This window comes from Octopus sinensis, linkage group LG5 (genome assembly GCF_006345805.1).
Source record: "Octopus sinensis linkage group LG5, ASM634580v1, whole genome shotgun sequence".
In the NCBI taxonomy this organism is placed as follows: Eukaryota; Metazoa; Mollusca; class Cephalopoda; order Octopoda; family Octopodidae; genus Octopus; species Octopus sinensis.
The window spans coordinates 108506744-108527045 of record NC_043001.1 but is presented as its reverse complement, the minus strand read 5'-3'; the positions used below and the strand labels follow the sequence as shown (position 1 = coordinate 108527045).

The 20302-nt window shown below is 39.3% G+C and overlaps 1 protein-coding gene across 4 annotated transcripts in view; it reads right to left on the bottom strand.

Moving 5' to 3' along the window:
- LOC115212361 (SUMO-specific isopeptidase USPL1-like) overlaps positions 1 to 20302 on the bottom strand; it is a 54039-nt gene that overhangs the window by 15159 nt on the left and 18578 nt on the right. The window contains exons 1-3 of one of the 4 annotated variants that reach the window (XM_036502994.1): positions 5459 to 5810; positions 4362 to 4684; positions 62 to 164 (exon numbers count right to left, since the gene is read on the bottom strand). In XM_036502994.1, the coding sequence (XP_036358887.1) occupies positions 62 to 164; positions 4362 to 4363 (105 nt within the window). In that variant the 5' untranslated portion in view covers positions 4364 to 4684; positions 5459 to 5810. Of the gene's footprint in view, positions 1 to 61; positions 165 to 4361; positions 4685 to 5010; positions 5116 to 5458; positions 5811 to 20302 lie in introns of those variants that run through there. The other 3 variants (XM_029781235.2, XM_029781233.2, XM_036502992.1) reach the window with 3 other exon arrangements.

Here is a 20302-nt window from a genome sequence, read left to right as displayed (position 1 = left end):
AGGGCCTATTCATATCTAATGTCAAGTGTTATGTTAAAAAACAAAAAAATTCAATTCTTACCCCTTCGGTAGGGCATAAATATATACTTTCTTCAAAGTTAATGGCAAAGAGTTGCATCTTAATCTTGCATGCAGGACATACATGTTCCTGCACAGGCACCATCCTGCAAGAAAAAACAAGAGAAAAAGAAAACGTTTACATTATTTACAATTGACGGATGTTTGTCCTGTACAAAGAAAGATTTCAGAGAGAAAAATAAGAAAAAAAAGAAGTTAAATTTGATGTCTGATAATGGGCAGAAGCAGATGAACGGTGTATCGAGTTGGGTGACTTGGCCAGACCAATGCACTTCTTCCATACCATACCAAGTATCCTGACCTTCTATAGCAATCTTCAGATCCTCAATTCCTCCACTTGGCATCTAGTACCTTCCACAAGTTGATCATTAAGTGTCCTTCTTGGTCTACTGATACAGGCAGACCAACAGAATGGAGACCTCTGGATATTTCATCTTTGCTTCTCCAGCATCATCATCATTTAATGTCCGCTGTCCATGCTGGCATAGGTTGGACAGTTTGACTGGGCTGGCATGCTGGAAGGCTGCACCAGTCTGATTTGGCATGGTTTTCTACAGCTGGATGTCCTACCTAATGCCAACCACTCTGAGAGTGTAACTGGTGCTTTTACAGGCAAACGGCACAAGTGCCATTTGCATGACACCCGGGGTGTGTTTACATGCCACCAGCATGAGAGCCAATCTGCGTGACACCAGTATTGGCCATGGCTGTGATTCTTCTGCTTGGCTTGATGGGTCTTCTTCTCAGACGCCAACCACTCTGAGAGTATAATGGGTACTTTTACATGCAAACGGCACAGGTGCCTTTTGCATGACATCAGGGTGTGTTTACATGCTACCGGCATGGAAGCCAATTTGCGTGACACCAGTATCTTCCATGACTGTGATTTTGCTTTTCTCAAGCACGACATAATGCCATAGGTCCCGGTCATTGCTTCCGTGAGGCCCAACACTGAAGCAGTGTCTTGCAAAACCTGTTCTTTCTCTGATTACATACGCAATGGTAGGAAATCATCCACACACTTGGTGCTTTATAAGGAATCTCAGATGAATTAGAGATATCTTATTACACACAACTATCCAGACCACATTCACATAAAACAGATGTTAACTAAAAAAAATGGAACTGATAGGGGATAACTACAGGCAACCACATGTTCACAAGTTTGGGTAGGACAGGTGTGACCTAGTACAGTGCCTCACCATTTGTTAAAATTTGTTGCATCTGATACACACAACAGAGGCAACCATCAATATTTGTTATTCTGTGCATGTCATGTTTGTTTGGAGGGGCAGGGTGAAAGGGTTCGGCCTAATTCCCACAACTGGACATCCTTTCTATTGCAAACCACTTTACAGCCACAGACTCGGTGCATTTTGTCATCCCAGCAGAAGTAGAGGTTGTTTACATCATCAATAAAGATGACCCTCCACTTTGTATTAACTATTAGCCAGAATTCCTGCCCTCCTCAACAAATGCCCTCACTCTGCCTTGTAGATGCAATATCACTTTCAGGTCCATTTTTATTTACTTTAATATATTATATGTATTGGAACAGCTGTGTTGTTGAGAGGCTTGCTTCCTAGCCATGTGGTCTCAGGCTTGGTTCCACTGCATGGCACTTTGCAGAAATATTTTCTACTGTATTTGTAGGTGCAGGATTGACTGTGTGGAAAGCAGCTTGCTTACTTGACCTACTAATAAACATCATCATCATCATCATTTAACGTCCGCTTTCCATGCTGGCATGGGTTGGACGGTTTGACTGAGGACTGGTGAGCCGGAGGCTGCACCAGGCTCAATCCGATCTGGCAAAGTTTCTACAGATGGATGCCCTTCCTAATGCCAACCACTCCTAGAGCAGCCAGATTTTCTCAAATTGTAAGGCTAGAGTGTAAGCCAGCTTTCAAGGTAGACAAATGGCAGAGATAACAACACTTGCCCTGAACAGGATGCTGGTACATTGCAGGGTTAACTCTCCAACTATTGCTGGGACCTGTTTTATGGCTGAGTAGACTGAAGCAACATCATCATCATCATCATCATCGTTTAACGTCCGTTCTCCATGCTAGCATGGGTTGAAAGGAAATGTTTTGCTCAAGAATACAATGCACAATCATCACCATCATCATCAGTTAACGTCCGTTGTCCATGCTGGCATGGGTTGGATGGTTTGACCAGGGCTGGCATGCTGGAAGGCTGCACCAGACTCCAGTCTGATTTGGCATGATTTTCTATGGCTGGATGCCCTTCCAAATGTCAACCACTCTGAGAGTGTAATGGGTGCTTTTACGAAACCACAGTCATGAGTATAACACTGTGACCACTAAGCCACCCCCACTCAAACCATACACCACCATCGTTAAAAGAGGGACATTAGCTAATGTAGTCCTAGATATACAAAACGTTTGGATGGTCAAGACTGGGGTGTCTTTGGATGATCAAGACTGTGGAGTTGACCTGGCACAAAACAGCAACAAGGGCTATTTGCACTTTCTCATTTCTAGGGCCCCATAGAAAAATGCAGTTATTTACCTCGTCAGAAGCAGGTGTTTTTCAGATCAAAAAGGGAAAGTGTTTTTGTTTGGATAAAAAGAGTTTTCAAGGGATATTTATTTTAAACCTTTTACCATTTAAACTGACAATATTAGGCCACAATAGTCGACCTGTTTTATGTTCAAGCCAGCCAGGTCTGACCTCTCACACCTACCCAACAATGTCATTTTGAAAATAAACAGTCTCATTATGGAAATCACAAAATTACAAGATAATGCACGCTTAATTCAAAACAATGTGAATAAATAAAGATTATATTTCACCGAGTAACCTGAATACTAAAAGGGTTAGTATTTGCTTTGTCATGGAACTAAGACTACACAAAATGGATGACTTGCAAAAATTTCCCTTCGGTGAAAAGTGTACACCTGCAATGACATTTTCTGGACACAAGCTCTTTTGGTACACCTCTATAGACATTCATCAGCATGATGCAGGTACCTAATGAGGTGTACCTTGAAACAGGTCGAAATAAAATACAATTAAGGCCTCGAGTAATTGCTGCTAATCGTTCGAAATTTATTCTATTTAATATTTGACACACTTGGTCTTACATTAAAAATATTTAATGGATCTAACTTCAATAACGACAACGTCACACTGGATGTATCGATAGCCAACAATCAACAACCGTTATTTTACTTTCGGTCTTCAATAATTTCTTTTTCAAGGAAACCATTTTCCCTTACGGTATGGTATATACCTAGAAGGTGTATACTCAGCCCTGGAAACGAAGATACGCCAAGATTCTTTTCTTTTTCTTTTGATCAAAACATCAAAAATGCTAGAAAAAAAAGGTTAATTAAAAAAACGAAACAACGAATAAGTCCCTACGTGGTTATTCGACCGGTAAAAATAGCAGCCAAATATTCTTCAAACCATCACCTACGGCCTTTAAAAAAAAGAAGAGAGAGAGAGAGAGAGAGAGAGAGAGAGAGAGAGAGAGAGAGAGTATGTGTACAAGATAAGATAATGGATGGATATTTTATACTTAAACATTGCATAATCACGGCTTGATCGCCTTAGACAATATTATGGGGTGACCGTAAAGTCTGGATACATAGGCTCGCAAAACCCTTAGCACGATATATTTCTCATATATCCAGGCTGAATGGCCTCCCTATATATATATGTATATGAAGGTCTGCTTAATAGGAGCTGACCTGAAATTAAGCAACAACAAAGGATTCAATGTGTAATGTAATCTTGGATATGTTTCACTACAAAAAATTTATAAATACGTAATGATCATAGCTGACATGTCTTTGATCAGAAATGACCTGGGGTTAAACAAGATCTGAATGACAAAACTATCGAAATTAGTTGTTTAGACCCTAAAAGAGAAATAAATAAGTTTTTTTTTTTTTTGGCATTCATTCGATATGAGTACCATTAACGAAAGATCGCCGTTTTTTTTTTAAACCGACATTTGCACTTTGTATAGCTTTATCTGCTTCAAGATTCACTCATCGTTCCATAAAGTTTTACCTATAAAAACCTAAAAAAGAAACATGACACACATATATATATAAAATTATTTAGTGCGTGCGTCCTGAATGGATATATATATATCCATCCATCCATCCTACGGAAAATGTTCATAAAAAATAGGAATGTATGCACCATAAGATATACCCTAATTGCCATAATAATTTGCTGAGTAAATAGTTTAATCAAGGACCCGTTATAAATTTAGCAAGCGTCGAGTGTCTTGCCAGGTTACTCACATTTTTTTTTGTCTTCTGCAAATAAATTGACAGATGTCGATTCAAGCGATAAGAACAGCTACCTATCTCTATCTTTCTGTCTGGTTTTAAAATAATTAATGTTGTTTAATCGGTCAGTGGTCCCTAACTTGTATGACAGTTGCATCCCGTCAGTGATTAGATTGTAACCTTCCTTGCACCAATTAGTGAAGGGTAGGGCAGAGGTGTGTGTCTTCGACCAAATTTTGGTTTTTGTGTTTAAAGCCGTTTCCCTTACACAACTAATGCCCTTGGGGACAGACTGAACGAGGCAAGTATTTATTCTACTACTAAAAATCCAACACCTTGAATTGAATGAAAATAAATCAACGTTACGTAAAAGTTGCTAACGAAAATAGACATGGAAATGAACACAATGAAAGCAACAACAAAATGCCAGAAGACATAAAAATATTCAAGACAAGCTAAGCCAGTCTGCACGAAATAGCAGCTAAATCTTCCCCTCATCACCTTAGTTTTTAAGAAAAGAAAATAATGTATAGAGAAATTATAGCTGTGTTATATTTAAAATTAAAATAAATAAATAAAAGATGGGATAACCACGTCTGGAACGTCTTTGATTAGATGCCGACTCATTCAGAGGTTGACCTGAGGTTAAACAAGTACTTACATCACTAATGCTTGGACGTCATTTAATTTCATTTCTCCCTCCTAATAAACCTTTAGTCATGTGCTTCAGTACAAGAAATAAATAAATGAATAAAATCTGATTGGAGAAAAAGGCCAAGGAGGAGGAGGAATTTTAAAGTTTGATCTTTGAGAAAATGCATAAACATAATAATCGATCTATCAATAAAGGTGACGATGTTCGATGTTTGTCTTAATTAAAAGCTTTGCTTCTAAATTAACATCGCAAATCGACATGCAGCTACCTGCAAAAAAAAAAACACCTGATAAACAAGGCGAATATGATCGTTGTTGTAATATAAGAAAAAACATTGCTTATTATTCATAATTAGAAATCGAAAAAAGCAAGAATAATTAAATCTAACGTGGGAGATCTGATACCTACCTAAATATTTATAATTGGTAAAAGTAAATTTTAAAGAAACACTTACTTGAAAGAATTCGTTGTCTGAATATTTTAACTCAACATCAAAATAACACTTTCGTAAGTTCTATCTTTGCCCGTACATAAGAAGTGCATTTTAAAAAAATATTTTCCTTTTTATTCTTCCAAATAGATACGATCTCGTTTTTTGCTGTTGATTTTTTTAAAATACATATACATATATATATATATAATGAGGGAAAGTGTGAAAGCCTCGGAATCTTTTCGCGGGAGATTTTGATCCGGAAGTTCACGGCATGAAATAAACTTCCGGTGAAATGCGAGTTATGACTCGGTATTTAAAAATGTCTTCTCGCATGAGCCCAAGGCTTCGCATTCCTGTTGCATTTTCGCCGACGGACGAGAGATTCGTCCTGAATTGCTTGTCCACGGAGTTGGAATATTCTATGTTTTACTTCTTTCAGTCATTGGAATGTGGCCATGCTGGGGCATAGCCTTGAAGGATTAAAAAAATTTTTTTTTTTAGTCGAATGAATGGACCTCGGCACTTTTTTTTTTTTAAGCTGGGTACTCATTTTATCGATTACTTTTGCTGAATTGCTAGTAACGGAGACTAAACAAACCAACACCGGAAGTTGTGGTGGTGTGGGGGAGGACAGACATAGATAGATGCACACACGTACATACATGCATAAACGCTTGCATAGTGGTACTCCGTCGGTTACGATGATGCGTGTTCCAGTTGATTCGGTCAACGAAACAGCCTGTTTTTTAAATTATCGTGCAAGTGGCTGAGTATTCCACAGGTACAAATAAGTTTTGCAAATTGCGTGGACCGGAGCAACGGGAAATAAAATGTCTTACTCAAGGACATACCGCTCCGTTAAGATTCGAACTCCTGACCTTCTGATCGTGAACCTAATACCCTAACCACTAACCCACGCGCCTTCACACGTACTACTGGTTTCTTTCAGTTTCCGTCTAACAAATCCAATCGTGAGACTTTGGAAGGCCTGGGGGCGAAATTTTTTTCCCATGAGAGTTCCGGACCCCAGTAATGAACTCATTTGCATACAGCCAATCAGGGCTCACCTTGACATTGTTGTAAGGTTAACAGACACACTCAACCAAGTAAACTCAAGACGACGAACAGTGTTGCAAGTCGACCGATCGCCAAGTTAAGCCTGGTTTTAGAAGGGGACGCGTAATTAGATAGGTTTGCATCTATACCTATTATCGAATTTTGTTAGGGCCTCATATGATAAAGATGTGGATGGGGAAAATGTGGGTAGAGGATGATGTACTAGAATCCCTCTCCTCTTACTGTTTTTACAAAGTAAACAACAGCACGAATAACTACGCAGAGGCAGTTATGGTTGAAACGAGAACAAAAACAACATCGCCCATCACTTGTTATGCGCTCATAAATTAGCTTGATAGTTAAGCTCTGATTGGCTGTATGCAAATGAGTTCATAACTGGGGCCCGGAACTCTCGTGGGAAAAAAATTTCACACCCCGGGGCTATGGCAGAAGACACTTGTCTTATATGCTATGCAGTGGGACTGACCCTGGAACCGTGTGACTAAGAAGCAATTCAACAAATTGATTCAAACTTTTCGAATTTTGTTTTGTCAACCCCACCTGAGAGAAGCCTTTCCCATGTTGACACTTGAGATGAGAATGAAACAAGGTCCAGATACGGCCCTTCAACATCTGGCCATGCTGGAGCACCGCCTTTTAGTGAAACAATTCGACCCATGGACTCATTCTTTGTAAGCCTAGCACTTATTCTATCAGTCTCTTTTGCCAAACCACTAAGTTACGGGGATGTAAACACACGAACATCGGTTGTCAAGCAATGGAGAGGGACAAACACAGACACACAAATACATACCTCCACAAATATATATATATATATGATATAAACATTAGATTGGGTAAGTGTCTTCTACTATAGCCTTGGGCTGACCAAAGCCTTGTGAGTGGATTTGATAGACAGAAACTGAAAGAAGCCCATCATATATATCATCTTCATCATCATCATTTAGCGTCCGCTTTCCATGCTAGCATTAATTAGGGCATGAGCTGGCAGACTCGTTAGCACACCGGAGAAAATGCTTAGCAGCATTTCTTCCAGCTTTACGTTCTGAGCACAAATGCTACAAAGGTCAACTTTCTTTTCATCCCCTTGGGGTCAATAAAATAAGGGGTGGGGTGTGTAATCTTTCGGTATTGGTACATGATGTCATTCACCCACAGAATCTTCCCTCGGGAAATAGATAAAGAGGCCAGGCTGAAAATAAGGTGAATGACATTGTTTTCTCATACCAATATTCTGTAGAGGAGGCGCAATGGCTCAGAGGTTAGGGCAGCGGACTCGCGGTCATAGGATCGCAGTTTCGATTCCCAGACCGGGCGTTGTGAGTGTTTATTGAGCGAAAACACCTAAAAGCTCCACGAGGCTCCGGCAGGGGATGGTGGTGATCCCTGCTGTACTCTTTCACCACAACTTTCTCTCACTCTTACTTCCTGTTTCTGTTGTACCTGTATTTCAAGGGGCCGGCCTTGTCACTCTCTGTGTCACACTGAATATCCCTGAGAACTACGTTAAGGGTGCACGTGTCTGTGAAGTGCTCAGCCACTTACACGTTAATTTCACAAGCAGGCTGTTCCGTTGATTCGGATCAACCGGAACCCTCATCGTCGTAACCGACGGAGTGCTTCCCATCCATTCTGTAGACCAATATCAAAGGATCCCCCTCTGATGGTGGAGTTGATGTAATCGACTTAGCTGCTCTTCATAAAACTTTAAGCCTTATGCCTACCGGAGAAGGAATTTTAATTCATTTTGTTTCGTATTATTTCTATTGCTGTCATCTTAAATTTTTGACCTTCAATTCCTGTTTATGAAGCTGACCAAATCCTTGTGAGTGAATCTGGTAGATAGAAACTGAAAGAAGCCGTCATCATCATCGTTTAACGTCTGTTTTCCATTCTGGCATGGGTTGGATGGTTTGACTGGGGTTTGGGAAGCCAGGAGGCTGCACCAGGCTCCAGTCTGATCTGGCAGTGTTTCTACAGCTAGATGCCCTTCCTAATGCCAACCACTCCAAGAGTGAAGTGGGTGCTTTTTACATGCCACCAGCACAGGGGCCAGGGGAGGTTAGCAATGGCCATGATCGGTTGGTGCTTTTTACATGCCATCGTCTCAGGGATCACAACTACAATTTCCATTTGATTTTGATATATATATATATATCTGTGTGTGTATTTGTGTGTCTGTGTTTGTTCACACACCATCACTTGACAACCAATGCTGGTGTGTTTACATCCCCATAATTTAGTGGTTCAGCAAAAGAGACCGATAGAATAAGTACCAGGCTTACAAAGAATAAATCCCAGTGTCAATTTGTTTGACTAGAGGCAGTGCTCCAGCATGACCACAGTCAAAATAACTGAAATAAGTAGAGAGTTGAAGAGTATATAATTTCTCCTCTGTGTTGGCCATGTAATTTGGATGCCAGGTAACTGGCTTCCAAAAATGGTCCTTTTCAACAAGATCGAGACTGGAAGCAGGCCTCATGGACATCCAAAACTTCATTTTCATGACAATCTCAAGCAGTCTCCCATTTTATGTGGTGTCTCTCTGTTCGTCGGAAAGCATGGAAGTTCGTCTGTGATGCTGGACTGGAATGGTTGAAACCGAGCACAGGAGACTGCATGGAGAGAGGAGGAGATGCCGTCAAAAACCCACCGTGGCTGTTGTTTGGGGTCACCTTCAGTGCCACGGGATCTGCCAATTTTGTATCAGTCTTGTCAGCCACGGTTTGTTCCCATGAGAAACAATGTATTGGAGGCTGAGGGGGATGAATGTCTTGGACTGACGCTGTAATCAAGTTGAGTGTCTTCCACTATAGTAATACAATTGTGTTTTTCTCCGTGACAACATATCAATGAGAAAGAAAGGGGTGATAGATGAATAAGGAAGAAAGGAAGGAAGGGGGGATGGCAAAGTGGTAGTGGGAGCATTTCGACACTGTGTGAGTAAATGTGAGTGTATGTGAAAGGGAGGTATGTGAATGTGTGTGTTTGTGTGTGTGTGTTTATATGTGTGTGTTTGTGTGTGTGTGTATGTGTATTGGAAGTGGGATGGTGAACATTCAACGCTGGAAAGAAAAATCAAACAGCTTTTCAACTCTGTGTGTGTGTATACAAGAGAAGTATGTGGATGTATGTGTGAGCCTGTGTTCTTTCAGTAACAAACGATGATGTTCGATGTCCCATCTCAAAAGACAACCACTTGATAACATTGACAAGTGTATTAATTTGATTTACCATCTATATTTATATATAAAGAGGCATCTCCTCCTCTCTCCATGCAGTCTCCTGTGTTCGGTTTCAACCATTCCAGTCGAGCATCGCAGACGAACTTCCGTGCTTTCCGACGAACAGAGAGACACCACACATGGCACAGTGTCAGCTGGTATACTCTTTTACTTGTTTCAGCCATTTGACTGCGGCCATGCTGGAGCACCGCCTTTAGTCGTGCAAATCAACCCCAGGACTTATTCTTTGTAAGCCTAGTACTTATTATATCGGTCTCTTTTGCCGAACTGCTAAGTTACGTGGACTTAAACATACCAGCATCGGTTGTCAAGTGATGATGGGGAGGACAAACACAGATACACACACACACACACACACACACACACACACACACACACATTCATACATACATATCTATATATATAAATTTAAAATGAGGGTGAGAAATTAGATATTAATTTAATTAACATCCATTTCACACCAGTGGTCTAGCATATAACAAAAACTGAAGATTCATATATATATATATATATATATATATATATATATATAATATATACACGGGCGTCTTTCAGTTCCATCTACCAAATCCACTCACAAGGCTATAGTAGAAGACACTTGCCCAAGGTGACACGCACTGGGACTGAACCTGGAACCATGTGGTTGGTAAGCAAGCTACTTACCACACAACTACTCCTACGCCTATGTTGGTATAAGTTGGTATATTTATAATGCCAACTTAAAAAGTGACAGAAGACATTGTGTATCTAGAAGAATGTAATCATAGACACATAATACCTAAAGCAAAGACAAGGTAGTCATGGCTTAAATATCTTTGATCACATGTCGGTCAAGTCAGAATTAAGCTAGGGCTGAACTAGTATTTCTCATGGGATAAGGTGATGTATGGATTAAAAAGTGGGCAGAGAAACTGTCACATGTTATAAAATTAGAAAATAGTTTTTAAACTTTTTAATCTTGTCCAAGGCCATGCCGAAGAAAGAAGGAACATATGAGTGCAAAATCTATTTTTGTCTTCTCTTTCATCTTTTCAGGGTCGATAGAATAAAGTACCGCTCAAATACTTGAGTCAATACAGGAGTGGCTGTGTGGTAAGTAGCTTGCTTCCTAGCCACATGGTTCCGGGTTCAGTCCCACTGCGTGGCAATTTGGGCAAGTGTCTTCTACTATAGCCTCGGGCCGACCAAAACCTTGTGAGTGGATTTGGTAGATGGAAACTGAAAGAAGCCAATCGTATATATGTATATATATTTAAAGACTCCGCCGGTTACGACGACGAGGGTCCCAGCTGATACGATCAACGGAACAGCTTGCTCGTGAAATTAACGTGCAAATGGCTGAGCATTCCACAGACACGTGTACCCTTAACGTAGTTCTCGGGGATAATCAGCGTGACACAGAGAGTGACAAGGCTGACCCTTTGAAATACAAGTACAACTCATTTTTGCCAGCTGAGTGGACTGGAGCAACGTGAAATAAAGTGTCTTGCTCAAGGACACAACGCGTCGCCGGGAATCGAACTCACAACCTTACGATCATGAGCCGAATGCCCTAACCACTAAGCCACGCGCCCTCACGTATATATATATATATATATAAAGGGGTTTGTATGATTGTGTATAGAGGGATATATATTATTCAAAGGAATTCCAACTCTGTCTGTTTTTTATGTTTTATTTATATTCTTTATAATATTAATGTAGAATATAAAATATATAGTATAAATAGTATATATAGTGTAAAATGAAATGAAGTATTGATTGTCTTATTGAATAGATGAAATATCGAATATCAAATATTAAGGGACTAGTATACTTTCTTGCATTTAAGCAGTCTTCAAGGTCCCAGGTTGTGACAGGAGTGTTTCAACTGTGTGTATATATATATATATATATATATGTATGGATGGATATGTGTATATATATATGTTTGTGTGTGTGTGTATTGTTGAAGCTCTCTTTAAGGGTAGTTTAAAATCTTAAAATAAAATTAAATGAGGAAAAAAAAGTACTAGACAGTTCCATGAGTTATTTCCCTTCCCCTTTAGTTTTCACAATCAGCACTTCTACAGTCGTAAAGAGAGGCTCCTTTCAGTTTCCGTCTATCATATCCACTCGCAAGGCTTTGATCACCCCAGGGCTAGTGTAGGAATCACTCGTCTAAGGTGCCATACAGTGAGACTGAACCCAAGACAATATGGTTGGGAAGCAAGCTTCTTAACTACAAAACCACACAGGCGCTTATAAAGTCACACCTATTCTTTTGTTGGGTTTTTTTCTCAGTGCAACAACGCTAGGCTACAGTACTGCCATTGAAAGTTTAAATATATATATATATATATACAATTTGAGATAGGAGTTGTACATGCAACCCTCCATGGGATAACATATATCCAATATACTGCTAGTGAAGTACCCAACAAAGTTAATACATAAATGTTAAGGATTGCGATGCAATCAATTCATTTACTGTATTATATGGGCAAAGGTAAAATGATTTACCACAAATTACTAATACAAGATAAGAAAATGGAGAAATACATCTAAATCAAATATCAATTACCAGATAATACTCAATCACATACTTTATTGCTTTTTTATGTTTAACCCTACCGTCTCTTATGTGGTGGTTTAATAAAGTATGTGATTGAGTATTATCTGGTAATTGATATTTGATTTAGATGTATTTCTCCATTTTCTTATCTTGTATATATATATATATATAACGGGAAGCTTTATGAAAATAAACAAAAAACGAAGGCAGGTGGAATACAAACAATATATATATATATATATATATGAGAGAGCGAGAGACTGACTGATAGATAGATAGATAGATCGATAGACACACAGACAGACAGATAGATACACACACATTCTTTCATTCTTTTATTGGTTTCAGTCATTTGACTGTGTCCATGCTGGAGCACCGCCTTTAGTCGAACAAATCAACCCCAAGACTTATTCTTTGTAAGCCTAGTACTTATTCTATCGGTCTCTTTTACCGAACCGCTAAGTTACGGGGAAATAAACACACCAACATCGGTTGTCAAGCGATGGTGGGTGACTAATACAGACACACAAACATATATATATATATATATGTATGTATGTATTTACATACGACAGGCTTCTTTCAGTTTCCCTCTACCAAATCTACTCACAAGGCTTTGGTCGGTCCGAAGCTATAGTAGAAGACACTTGCCCTAGGTGCCATGCAGTGAGATTGAACCCGGAACCATGTGGTTAGGAAGATGAAAAAATCTATGAAATTTTCAATTATCAAGTTGGATATTTCGAATGAGTTATGTCCCTTAAGAGAGTTAGGTCCCTTCTGAGAACATCTCAAGTTGATTTTCTTGATTTACTCCGTAGCCAGCTTCTTCTGAGTTTAGAACCATCACATTCAGGCTTTCCAGCACAGGACCACGGCCTGCCATACTACCATAAAAGAAAACGCTAGTGATGAAATATTAATTTTGTCGCCATAAGAGGTTTTAACGCCTCGTTGATATATAAACTAAGCAAGCTGGAATATTCTTGCCTAATAGCCTGGTTGAACATTCTAGAATAGGCATACGCAATTTTTTTCGTGAAATGGGTCGCATGAAACATGGTTTGTCATCATACAAATCGTACTATTATAAAAACTGGAAGTAAATTTTCGTTCGGCATTCCATTCAGAAACGCCTGTGTGCCACAGGTTGCTCATGGCTGTTTTAAAAACTCCTTTGGGTACTATAAGAAGCTAGGATTATTTTGAATTCCCAGATAGAACGACCTCAGATTCTTTTTTAAAGCTATATCAGCTTTGTGATAAGGTGTTCTCATTCTACTTAGTTTTGTTCTCAATAATTAGGAATTGTCTTTAACCCCTTAGTTACAGTATTTCTGTAGAGATGCTCTGTGCTTCATTCATTTAATTCTAAATATAAAAGATTTTAGTTCAAAACTTACGAAAACAAGACATTTGTACTACAGAGCCAGAGCCGGTTTCAGCCAGCTTGGTAACGAAAGGGTTAAAAATTGGTTCTCTATTATATATTTTAACTCATTTGTGACCATATTTCTGTTGAGATGTTCTGTGTTTCTTTCAATTAATTTTAAATATAACAAAGAATTTAGTAAAATAACTGTTATCATTCAGCTAGTGTTAGGAACATAAATTGTGACTAAGGTTTGGTGGAAGATTTTAATTCAGAACTTATGAAAACAAGACATTTGTACTACAGAATCAGAGGCTGTTTCAGCCAGGTTGGTATCAAAAGGGTTAAGCAAGCGAGCTGGCAGAATCACTACTGTGCATTTTGTATGTCTTTACATTCTGAGCTCAAATTCTGCCATGGTTGACTTTGCCTTTCATCCTTTCAGGGTCGATAAATCAAGTACCAGTCGAGCACTGGGATCGATGTCATCAACTCAACACCTTCCCCAAAATTGCTGGCCTTGTACTAAAATTTGAAGCCAATAATTATAAATGGTCTTTAAGGCATCGAGTTGGCAGAATTGTTAGCACGCCACAAAAAGTGCTTAGTGGCATTTCATCTAATTTTATGTTCTGAGTTCAAATTCTGCTATGGTTGACTTTGTCTTTCATCCTTTTGGGGTCGATAAAATAAGAACAAGTTGAATACTGAAGGTCAATGAAATCAACTTAGCCACTTCCTTTGAATTGCTGGCCTTGTGTCAAATTTTCAGACTAATAAATTATGAACAGTTTTTAATAATAATAATAATAATAAATATTGTGTACAGTGCTCAGGTGCACTACAACTCATCTAAAGTGCATATATAATCAGGTGTAGTTTTGACGGATTTCGGAAAGCATGAGGGCCTTAAAGGATGCAGTGTCATGGCAGTCAACAACTGACGCAGGCAGTTTATTCCATGCTTCAGCAACTCTGAGCATGAAGAAATGTTTCCGAAAATCATGGGAGCTGTGTTGTTTTCTGACTTTGTAGGCATGTCCACGTGTGTTAGACACATGGAGATCAAAAAGGTGTTCAGTGTTGTTATTGGTGAGGTGGTTGACAACTTTGTGGGCGTTTACCAAGTCCGTCGCCAGACGCCGGAGCTTCAGTGAATCCATGCCCAAGGAAACAAGTTGCTCAGAATATGGTAGGTGTCTGATGGAGGGTATGCGTTTGGTTGCACGTCTCTGAACAGATTCCAGGAGGTCAATGTTCTGAGCAAGATAGGGGTTCCAAACTGATGATGCGAATTCCAAGTGTGGTCGTACCATAGCTGTGTACAGTTTTAAATAGATGGCTGGAGAGCGGCTAACAAAAGTCTTGCTGAGTGATGCCAAGACACCCTCGGCCTTCTTGACAATTTTAGAGATATGCTTTGTCCAACGCAAATCACTGCTGACAATGAAGTGAAAACTTGTTATTTTTTCATTCGATAGCTCTTGAATACAGTTGTTTATTCAACTGTTGTAAATATGTTCTCATAAGCAGAGCTGTGGAGTCAAAACAAAAAACTTCGACTCCTACTCTGACTCGTCTACTATTGGCACCTCTGACTCTGGCTCCGACTCTGACTTTGAATCCTCTTTATGTAATTAAGTGATTGTGGTCTACATACCGAAGCCCGTCGTATATATGTATCTATCTATATATATATATATATATATATGTATGTGTGTGTATATGTTTGTGTGTCTGTGTTTGTCTCCTCACCATTGCTTGACAACCGATGTTGGTGCATTTACGTCACTGTAGCTTAGCAGTTCGGCAAAAGAGAGCAATAGGATAAGTACCAGGCTTACAAAGAATAAATCCTGGGGTCAAGTTGTTCAACAAAAGGTGGTGCTCCAGCATGGCTGCAGTCAAGTGACTGAAACAAGTAAATGACTAAAAGACATACATACATACATACATGCATACATACATACATACATGATGCACAAAAGGGACAGGGATGCAGGAAAAGTAGCAAAATGTGATAACTGATGCAGACTTTTTGGAGTCCATACTGAAGCACCGAAGGTATCACTTACTTCATAAGTAATTGTCCCAAAATGTCATCGCAGTATTATCTATCAATGAGACATACTGTTGTTATCAAGACGCTGTATAATGAAATCCGTTGAAAGGATAAACGTGAGGTTAAGGAAATAAGAATCCAAAGTTTGGTAGATGCCATAGCCACTCATAATAAGAAGTAGTACTGGTGGAATATTCCAGAGAAAACCTCAATAAAATTATATACTGTAAATCCTTGAGTATAATCCGCATTTTCCCCCCAAAATTTAAAGGTCAAAATCCCTAGTGCGTACTATATACGAGGTTAAAAATGAAAATTATTTTCTAATCAATGTCCAAGTCTCTATTTGATGTCCGGCAATGTTTATTCAGACCCATTTTCTGATGTCGGGCGCGAAAATACCTTAAGCTAAGCCTGAAAGCAATGAAGTCTTAAAAGAATCATCCATAACTTGCAGTAAGCAACATTTATTAAAATAAAAGTATTCAGAACACAGAATAACATATAACAAAAACAATTTGCAAACATATTTACATTCCCATATAACAGTTAAGAGCGACTCAAGTTAGAGAAGGGGTGCGTATTATACAGGAGGTTTAGGTTTTTCAGAGGTACAGCTCCCTAAAAATCCTCTGTGTATTATACACAATGGCGGACTATACTCGAGGATTTACGGTAATGGTTTGGGACGTAGAAGAGAAACTGTGTACAGTAATCTAAATCGGTTGCTCAGCGGATGTTAACATCAGGGTAAGGATCAGCGAAAAGGAAAATACCTACACTGGACTATTGAGAAATCTATATTTACTCTACCCAGATTGCATGTTCAGGTTTATACAGTGGGGCACTGGGATATGTAACACACTGCCTAAATACCAATTTTGAAAAATTAGGCTTCTCAAAATCGGAAAGGAGAAAGCTGATTCGAAGTCTACAGGTCCAAGCCATCACAGGAACTTTTCAGAAGTCTATCATATAAGTATATATGTGTATATCTAGACATGCAGCTATATGCTTAAGAATACACACATAAAACAAAACATACAAAGCTGAATATGCACTGATTCCAAATACTGCACACACACACGCAAAAATACCCAGTTGATTTTGTTGAAATTCCAATGAAGGAGCCTTGGATCTAAGTTAGAAGCCAACTCTTTTTCTATTGCCAAGAAATCTTGAAATAAAAGTGAATAATGACACAGAATGCAACACATATATACATTCATACTACAAATACTACTAACGCTTTATCTTAAAGATAACATTTTGGCAGTGTCATGTCCTTTTTATATATAGCAGTTTTATGTTATACCTCTATAATACATACATACATACATACATACATACACATATATGTCATCATCATCATCATCATTGTTTAATGTCTGCTTTCTATGCTGGCATGGGTTGAACAGTTTGACTGAGGACTGGAAACCCAGTAGGCTGCACCGGGCTCCAATCTGAACTGTCAAGGTTTCTGCAGCTAGATGCCCTTCCTAATGCCAACCACTCCGAGAGTGTAGTGGGTGTTTTTTACGTGCCACCAGCACAGGGGCCAGTCAGGTGGTACTGGCATTGACCATGCTTGAATGGTACTTTTTACATGCCACCAACACAGAAGCCAGTCAGGTAGCACAGGCAACAGCCATGCTCAAATGGTGCTTTCTATATGCCACCGGCATGGGAGCCAGTCAGTCAGTATTGGCATCTGCCACGATAATGATTTCACTTGACTCAACAGGTCTTCTCAAGCACAGTATATTGCCCAATGATTGAAGGGTATTCTTAAATGGGCTGGTTCTGCAACACTGGCATAAGCCACGGTTACAGTCTCACTTGGCTTGCCAGATCTTCTCAAGCACAGCATATCTCCAAAGGTCTTGATCACTTGTCATTACCTCCATGAGGCCCAACATCCAAAGGTCATGCTTCACCACCTCATCCCAGGTCTTCCTGGGCCTACTTCTTCTACACGTTCCCTCCACTTTTAGGGTGTGATGCTTTCTCACACAGATGTTCTCATCCATATGCAACACATGACCATACCAGCGCAGTCGTCTCTTGTGCACACTACACCTAATGCTTCTTATCTCCATCTTTTCTCTCAGGGCACTTACACTCTGTCGTGTATGCACATTGACATTACACATCCAGCAGAGCATACTAGCTTCATTTCTTGCACATGTCCTCAGCAGTCACGACCCATATTTCACTGCCATGTAGCATGTGCCATACAGTCTACATGTGTCATACAGTCTACCTTTCACTCTGAGCTAGAGGCCCTTTGTTACTGGCAGAGGTAGGAGCCCTCTGAACTTTGCCCAGGCTACGATTTCTTTGACTAAAGGCAGTGCTCCAGCATGGTTACAATCAAATGACTGAAAGAAATAAAAGAATGTGCATGTGTGTGTGTGTGTATAATGATATAAATAATATTGGGTTGTCCGGAAAATTTGTGCTGATTTATAGTAGCTTACCTTTCGACTTATTTTATAATATGGTTGAGTCCATAAAATAGGATTTGACTACACCTCCATTTAGAGCACAGTTTAAGCTATCTTTTCATGGAAGAAGGTTTATGTTCCTTTAACCTGTGTTAATTCTGTAGCCCTTTAAATTAGAAGATAAGAAAGTTCATTTTCGGCACTTGATGCTTTGGGAGCCAGACAAAAATTGCTGTAGCTCGGCTGGGATGTTACCCCACCCTCCATATTCACCAGATATTGCTCCTTCGAATTTCCACTTATTCAGGTCTCTGCAGAATAGTCTTAATGGTAAAACTTTCAATTCCTTGGAAGACGTAAAAAGATACCTTGATGAATTCTTTGCCATGAAACCACCTCAATTCTGGGAAGAGGGTATTTTCAAGTTAAAGGAAAGATGGAGACGCATTGTGCAACAAAATGGTTCATATTTGGTTGATTAAAAATGTAATGGCAGGTATTTATTGAGGTTTTTCTTTCCTTTAAAAATCGGCACGAACTTTCCAGACAACCCAATATATAAATATATGCATATATGTACATACCAACATATATGTATATATACATGCATATATGGGTACAGGACATCAAAAAGACGTTGAACACAATGAGAAACAAAAACAAAAAAAACAAAAACATAGAAACGAACTTTCTTTTTCGAACACCAAAAAAACAAACAGAGAAACGAGACATACAACATAAAGAATATTCCCCTTCATCAGTTGTCCCTGTTTCATCTACTCCACGTTCGTTTTTATGTCAAAATATATAAAATCAATTTAGCATTAAAATGAAGAATGCATCAACACTTTTTATTCGAGTACATATCTATTACAGTATTACAAGTAGAGGGGTGACAGTAACTTCAAAGTTTTGGCCTGCCTGTACTTGTCAGGCGATCAGACAATTGTAATTGGTGATAGTTGTATGGTATCTGTTTTCTGTACCTGAAATGGAAAGCATTTGTGTTGTTTGATAACAGTCATAGGATTACCACACTTACTCAAGTGTCCCACTTAACAACCTCATTGCCGAGTGTAGCATTAGCTTGGTTAAGTGTTAAGCCATTTATATATTTCTATTGTATTTATAATTGTTCAGGATTTAGGTAGGGTCCAATTAGCTGAATGGTTTTCCTGTCACCAACCATTTAAGGATTATAAACTGGGGTGCATATTATCATGAGTGCAGCGCTGGGAAGATTACCTGTCAGGACTGAAATGCTTCATCTACACAATGAGTTTTATATAGAGATAGTGCTCTTCTAGATGGGACCTTCACTACAGTTTCTAGGGTCAACATCACCTCTTGGCAGGGCCTTATAAAAAAAGCACTGGTGATGGTGTCATGCAAAGAGCACTGATACTGGTCCCATGTCAAAAGAAATGGTGATGTTGCTACATAAAAAAAACCCCATCCCTTCTACTCTCTGTAAAGTGGTTGGCATTAGGGAGAGCAACCTGCCATAGAAACCTTGCTAGAACAGACAATGGAATCTGGTGTGGCTCCTGGCCTTGCCAGCACATATCAAACCATCCAACCCATGCCGGCATAAGTTGATGATGATGATGACGACGACGACAACGATGATGATGATGATGATGATGATGATAATGATGATGATGATGATGATGATGATGATAATGATGATGATGAGGAGGAGGAGGAGGAGGACACTCTCTCCTTGGAAATTATGGCCTAGAAAGATCAAAGACATGGTATAACCAAATCTTAGTGGGAGTTACTGAGAATGAAGTCTGAAAAATCCCGTGGGATGCAGTCATTCAGTGTGACCAATAGATCAGATATTGGAAATCTGACATTGTTGTAGTGAACAGAAAAGGAAAAATAAAATATGCTGGGAAATCGATTTAGCATGTACTGGTGACAGCAAGATGAAAGAAGAAGAAGAGAAGGAGAAGAAGAAGAAGAAGAAGAAGAAGAAGAAGAAGAAGAAGAGGAAAGAGAAGAAGAAAAAGAAAGAGAAGAAGAAGGAAGAGAAGGAGAAGAAGAAGAAGGAAGAGGAGAAGAAGAAGGAAGAGGAGGAGGAGGAGGAGGAGAAGAAGAAG